This window comes from Vanessa tameamea, chromosome 9 (assembly GCF_037043105.1).
Source record: "Vanessa tameamea isolate UH-Manoa-2023 chromosome 9, ilVanTame1 primary haplotype, whole genome shotgun sequence".
In the NCBI taxonomy this organism is placed as follows: domain Eukaryota; kingdom Metazoa; phylum Arthropoda; class Insecta; order Lepidoptera; family Nymphalidae; genus Vanessa; species Vanessa tameamea.
Window position 1 is genome coordinate 7,168,577 of NC_087317.1, and position 7,154 is coordinate 7,175,730.

Sequence of the window (7,154 nt, forward strand, 5' to 3'; positions counted from 1 at the left end):
GAAATAAAACCCATAGAAAATATATACGGAATAAATAATATAATAATATCACGATGCTTCAATCGGCTTTGTAGTAGGTAGTTGCGCTTATACACGCACAAAAGCTTAAAAAATGCCTGACTCAGAAGCGGCATTTGGGGCATTGGGAAAATAAAACAATAATGTCAATGTTTAACATTTTAATGCACAACGACTAACAACAAGGACCGTTTGTCAAAATCTGTAACAATATACTACGGCTATCAAAACAAAATTGATTGTTTATACATTTGCTTACATAAAGACATAAAAACTTCATATTCTCTTTCTAATTTAAAATTGGAAGATAAATTTTAAGGTATCGTGATTTACATTTGGGATTCGTAGTCACATTATTGGATAATTCACATAATAGATATCATAATGTATAAATATATTTTGTTGTTTGTAAAAAAATACATGCATTCAAAAATAAATAAAAAAACATGCTACACACTACATTACACTTGAACATATTTTTTTGCATTATTTTATATATAAAAAACATAATTGTGTTTATTATTTATAAATAAATAAATGATTGTACTGCTTCTTCATGTTTAGATAAATTAATAATATAATTAATATAATACTTTATGTTCTATAAAAGTTATGCAGGAATGTAAAATGACTGTCAAAAAATATAAGATCACAATATACACAAATTATATTAAATAATAAGTTTATTGGAAAATAAATGGTAGTCATAATTTTGCTATTAAATTTAACAATAAATTTGGCACTGGAGTGCATGTATTTTTAATTATATTTCTATCATTACACGTTATTTCAAATGTTTATCATACTCTGGATCATATAATTTCAGAAGATTTCATGATAATTATTTGGTATATTTTTATTAATACATGATTAATATAAATTACATTGGTAGTTTAAAAAATAGATTAAATTCTCTAATATTTATATCAATATGTCATGTCTCTATATGAGATATCCAATTATAATATAACATTCTACTTTCATAGGCCATGGTTTGGCAGGTTTGAGTTATGAATAATTTTGTGTATATATTTATGTCTAACTCATACATCTCACAAAAAATATATGATTCTCTTGCAGAATGTTTATTTATAACTTATTATATATTAAGGTTAAATACATAATTTGTATTCAAATACTAATAATTAAAAATATTCTGAAAGTTTTCTTGTAAAATTAATTTCAAAATTCAATAAAAGTATAATAATTAATACACTAGATGTTTATAATAAAAATATGTACTAATAAAGTGAAAACAATATCAAATATAACAAACTTCATATTCTGCTTTTATCTGTTCTCTTTGAGACACTATTGACTTACAGCCAAATAAATATGATACATACATGACTTTCGTTGAAACTTCTATATTTATGGTAACTTTTATATTATATAAAAAAGTAACAAAATTAAAAAAAAAAATAAAGCATGTAAAAAATAAAAATGTGATAATATATTAATATTATCGAATATAGTGCAACACAGATCTCTTAGAATTTACCTAAGATATAGACAATCTAAATGCAGCTACAAATATAAAATTCAGCCAAAAGTGAAATCTATGAAGCATCACCCATTAGGTGTTTGAACACTCAATTCTAATTTTTTTTTCCTAAAAGATATATTATATTATCTCTTTATCAGAAAATTGTATACTTTCTTTGTATAAAAAACTTAATCACCACAATATAACAATAAAAACTTTGTTGCGGTTATACCCTTTTTCAAAATGAAGAATATGATATAACAAGGCCATTTAGTGTTAAAGTTTTGTTAGTATAAAAGTAAAACTTTAAACATCTATGTTCTTAATATAGCCAAAGTTCATTCTTAGCTGTTCTAAGAAAACAAATGTTAGGATAGTGTGCGGGGCGAGTCTTACAAATGCTGGAATGTAGCCTTTGAAAAATGCTAGAGGTCCCTCAGTGGCAGTGTTCTGAATCAGTTTAAAAATGCTTTTAACCTCACCTGGTTTTGCATTCATTGCTCTTGTTTTTAAGACATCTACTGGTTGTGTGAGTGTAGTTGCAATGGCTCCCTGAAATAAATAAAATTATAAGAAAATATGTTTTTCATGATACCTTAGTAACATTTGTATTAAGAAATACATTTGTATTAAATTATATTTTCGACACTTACAGCTAGCAAACTTGACATCACATGTGTTGCCACATTATCACCAAAATAAGGCGATGCTAGCAATATTGTCTTAATTTGGTCGTAAAATGACAATTGACCAATAGTCATTAACGCTGCTCTGCTGCATGTCATTGAAGCCCCAGCCCACAAACGCAGGATACCTTCTTGTGCTGCTACACGATATATCCCATGAATTGCATTCTTATAGCTGAAAATTATTATAATACCTTTAGGTTTGTTTTACTTAGTTTATGTAAACAATAGTCAAATACCATATTGGATTAAACTATTTCGCCTATTCCGATCAAACATAAGAAGACAAAGCCAAATAAACAACATTTGAGATCAAGACGCCATATCATTGGTCGAGAACTTGAATAATTAACCATTAAATATTCAGTATGGATTTGCGAAAAAATAGGGTTTAGAATGTCGATGAAGCTATTGTCGGGACTTTAGAAGTAAAATTAAAGTTAATATACTAGTGCTATAAATAAAAAAATATATTAATCAAGAACTTGTGAAGTGTGAAGTTGTGTGAAGTGCTCTTATAAAATTGCATGAAAAATGTAAGACGAAGTTTTATTTATTTTTATATATTTTTCAAAGAAATATTTATATCTATCCACTTTTAATAGTAATAATTAGTCATTAAAAGTGGATGAGTGTCTCAGAATTTTAATCCAGAGCCATATAATGATGATACTGTTAAAAAATTTAAATCTATGATCTGACAGGTGTTCAGTTTAATACCATATTAATGCTCAAGTTTCACATTAAAAATCATGTTCTTGTGATAATAATTAGCACATAAAATGTGATTTCCACTGCAAACGAGAGATTAGTTTCAAGGTTTTGTTTATATTTTATATCATTTAAAAATAGCGGTGAATACAGATAAGCATTGAAATACTTATATAACAATAACTTTTCTACTTAAGACTAAATAAGAAAAATACATACTTCCTTCTTTGCTCTGGTGGAAGTTTAACATCATTTTGCATGCGAACATTTACTAAGTCTGCTGGGTTTCCAACAAAGCCTCCAGCAAAACCTCCTAAGCCAGCTAAAAATGCTGACATATAGAATGGTATTGCAGTGCCCTGTGAGCCAAAAGAAATTTCAATATTAAATAGAGTACATGGTACCTACATTTATGAGTATCCATATTTTGACAATGTGTTTTTTTCATTTATTGTTATTAAGGATACAAATATATTTTATGGGTGTCATTGATTTTCTTAAAAAGGAAGAGATTACATAGGTCATATGGCAATAGCAATATGTACAGTTTAGAAATTGATATGCAGATCAATAGAAGATAACAGCAGATGTCAGAACAATGTCAATAAAATAGGTTTAAATGAGAAAATAATAAAGCATTTTTCGCTTTAGAAGCATCAAAAATTATTTCAATAACAAAGTAACATTTTCCATAATTGATGTTATATATATTATATATATAATTACTTACATCTTTGGGTGTAAGTTGTTGCTTTGCTACTTCATAAATTCCAAATCTGGCTGTAGAATATGTGAGTTGACGTAACAGAGATGCTGAGATACCGTTGTAAAGCCCCATGACACCTATTAGCAGGATATATTTTAATTTATTTGAGATTAAACTTAGTATACTCATAGAAACGTTGATTAAAACTAAATGAATATTATAAAATATGTACCTTGATTTTTTAAAACTATTCCAGTAAGCTGAAACATCGAAATGTTTTTTCCTTTTTGAGTCTGCATTTGAACTTTCAATAAGTCCAGAGGGTGAGTGATACAAGCAGCTCCAGCAGAAGCTAGACCTCCAAAGTACCAATGCGATACACGAATTTCTTTTGCCTTTCCCATTCTAAAAATATATTAATTTATGAATTCTACCAATTACTACTTTTCAGTGCAATTTAATGTTCCATGATCTGGAACTTTGTGAAGAGTAATTTATATTAATTTCCGTCGCTTGTTATGTAACATTTTCAGCAGTTGTAGTTATTTATAAGGCATTATACTGGTCATTAGCACTGAGTTAAGCCAAAATAGATAATACATACAAAATATGAATACATTATTATAAATGCCTACTATTTCCCTATTCGATTCAAGTCCATCTGTCATAAGTCATTTTATTTTATCTGTCAAATGACAAATCATAACGATAAATGTCAGCGCGGTGGGCTGAGGACGTTTGGCACGCAAGTTTGCGTTCAATTTCAATAATACTAAGTATTAATTAAGTATATTGTAGCATATTTTATCGTTACAAATATTGTTGGATTATATAATTATACCTTTAACAAAAAAATTTACAGGTATTTAATTCTTTTAGGGGTCATCAATATAATTAAAATTTCACTTTCGTATAAAATAATTTAATAATTACACGAATTATTATTTTAATTATAATTTGGATTGCATAAAACTATTAAATATTTATGGAGTTGACTTTTCTTTTTGTATATTACGTCATGATGTTGTCTCTTGGTCTATCATTAAATTCATCGTACTAAAATAAATATAACCTAAAAATTTAAGCCTGTCCTGTCATGTTAATGTTAAAAACACGGTGTTGACTACAAATTTAATTAACATCGATAGTGTAAATTATTTTATACGAGTAAGAAGAAGATAATACCCTTTTTTATTAAACGTTTGTTTTCATTTAGCGTCTTGGAACGCCATATATTTAAGGAGGTACTTACTTTCAATCACTATCTTCGCACAATATTAAATATATTCTACTGTAATCACAGCAACATTGATAAGAATGATCTTGTTTTAATTTATTATATGATTAATGTCTTTAGTTATATAACAATGTTACCGGTACAGAATTCAATTAGTTCCGCTATAACAGACCATATTTCGTCAGCACTTACGTTTTTGTGTACACGTTATATTAATAGATTATTTTAAAAAACGTAAATTAAAAATAGTTTACGTTGCGTAATTTTTTAAATGTTATAATTATATGTACAGATTCCTAACAATAATTGTAAATTTATTTCAGAATGACTTCAGATTTACTGACAAGTTTGCAGTTGGACAAAACTTTTGATTCAAGCAGAATAATTGTTGTGAAAGAATTAAATGGTTGCGATAGTTCTTTTATTACAAGCTGTGTGCTTGGACACTGTGTAAAAAATAAAAATGCTGTATTCGTTATATCAGCGCATCACTCATTACAACATTATCATAATGTAGGTCTCAAAATGAACTATAATTTACAAAAATCTGTAGACTCTGGTATTATTAATTTTTATGATGTGGGTGAAGTTATAACAAACTCTATATTAGACAATAAATGTTTAACATCACAAGAAATTTGGTTGAAAATAAAAGAAATTTTATTGGAAATGCACAAAAAATTCAATTCTGTAAATGTAATTTTTGATGGAGTGTCTCATTTATTTGACTTACAATTAAATATTAGACAAGTTAATGAAATTTGCAAAGAACTAATTGATCTTATAAGAAGTTTGAGCAATTCATACTTAATACTACAGTGCAATGTAGCATGTGATGATGATATTACATATGTTTTAGCAAATTTACTGTCACATAAAGCAAATACTTTAGCAGAGGTAGAAAGTTTATCATCAGGCTTAAGTGCAGATGTATCGGGTCATTTAAATATAAAGTACCTAAGTAATAAGTATGAAAATGAACACAGGTACATCTTTGAACCAAGATCAGCTCAATACCTTTTTAAATTATTTGATAGAGGAGTTAAATTACTGGCACCTGGAACAGTTTAAAATTTGTCTACTTTGCTTGAAAAAAAAATAAAATATATATATACATAAACTTAACCTAAGAAGAAAATATAAATAAATTTTATATAGAAAGTTTTATAAGCAATGTTTTCTTTTAAACCTAAATCCTGTTTTTGTTTTTTTTTTATTTAAGTTAGATTTTAGAATGTTTTTTACAATGTTTTAAAAAAATGCGTAAAGGCTAGATAACATTTAGCTTGTTTACCTGCTTCTAGAACATGTAAAAGCGGACGAGACAAGGAATTAGTATTGAACTGTTATAGATATTGATACTACTAACGATAGTGACGATGACACGTGACTAGTTTACTGGCTAGCCAGTTTCAGATGTAGGACATGATTATAAGAGTGTTTACATGCCAGTGGCATTATGTAAATCAGTCAGGGTTACAAGACTACCTATTGAGGATTGCTTACAATCGGCTAGTTCGTCAGCGAACACGATTATATTTGACGAGTTTACTAGCAGCAGCAAGTGAGTTCGCCGGCTTGTAAGCTAGTGACTTGCGCAATCTAATCGAACTCCAATGTAAATCCTACAAATAATTGTCATTTTAATATATTATGCATTTAAAAGCTTGGTAACATTCGAAAAGCGTATGATTTTTTTACCTTAAAAATCATAAAATTCAAATTGTGTAGACCACGGGACTAATTATTATTCTTAGTAATAGGATACGCCACTATTGAGTTAGATATAAGACTTGTTTAACTAGTAATTTATTAAAAACGGCAAAATCCTAACTCATATACCGCCTGGTTTAATGTTAAATATAATATATCTATCCACCCCCCGATATCCCTTTCTAACTTCCTAAAACATCAATTTTTATATATTATAATATAGTAATATTTATTTTTAAAATTAAGATGTTTCTAATATGCTACGAAATCATGTAATAACTCTATTTAAAAAAGAGATATATTTATCTTCAATGATTTTATTAATATTGACTTATTATACAGTATTTTCCAAATTTTGGGTTCTTGTCGAAGCGGGGCCGTATAGATTATAGGCAGGCCTATTCTGTCTAATAGATAATCCAGTCCTGCTAATCAAATACAATAAGATTTAGGCATATATTACTAGTTCTTAATAAAACTGATATATTCGTAACAGTTGTAGTTTACTATTATGAGTAATGCTGTAACTTGTATCTTCGTTATTCTTATTCTATTCTTACAAGACTAAAACTAGGTATAATCAAATTAGATATACAA

At 27.6% G+C, this 7,154-nt stretch overlaps 2 protein-coding genes across 5 annotated transcripts in view; one reads left to right on the top strand and one right to left on the bottom strand.

Annotated features, from left to right (window-relative positions):
• Positions 1 to 164: 164 nt before the first annotated feature.
• The window catches only part of LOC113395046 (mitochondrial dicarboxylate carrier), a 134,098-nt gene continuing 127,108 nt past the window's right edge, over positions 165 to 7,154 (bottom strand). Inside the window, exons 1-6 of one of the 3 annotated variants that reach the window (XM_026632589.2) lie at positions 4,860 to 5,038; positions 3,840 to 4,012; positions 3,632 to 3,744; positions 3,121 to 3,260; positions 2,158 to 2,365; positions 165 to 2,056 (exon numbers count right to left, since the gene is read on the bottom strand). In XM_026632589.2, the coding sequence (XP_026488374.1) occupies positions 1,811 to 2,056; positions 2,158 to 2,365; positions 3,121 to 3,260; positions 3,632 to 3,744; positions 3,840 to 4,011 (879 nt within the window). In that variant the 5' untranslated portion in view covers position 4,012; positions 4,860 to 5,038 and the 3' untranslated portion in view covers positions 165 to 1,810. Of the gene's footprint in view, positions 2,057 to 2,157; positions 2,366 to 3,120; positions 3,261 to 3,631; positions 3,745 to 3,839; positions 4,013 to 4,855; positions 5,039 to 7,154 lie in introns of those variants that run through there. The other 2 variants (XM_026632588.2, XM_064215765.1) reach the window with 2 other exon arrangements.
• Elp6 (Elongator complex protein 6) lies at positions 4,343 to 6,014 on the top strand. 2 transcript variants are annotated; one of them, XM_064215768.1, is made up of 2 exons: positions 4,343 to 4,469; positions 5,168 to 6,014. In XM_064215768.1, exon 2 carries the CDS (start codon positions 5,169 to 5,171, stop codon positions 5,913 to 5,915), a length of 747 nt encoding a protein of 248 aa, XP_064071838.1. In that variant the 5' UTR covers positions 4,343 to 4,469; position 5,168; the 3' UTR covers positions 5,916 to 6,014. The 2 variants fall into 2 exon arrangements, with proteins under 2 accessions (XP_064071838.1, XP_026488375.1); XM_026632590.2 differs by lacking the exon at positions 4,343 to 4,469 and adding an exon at positions 4,685 to 4,851.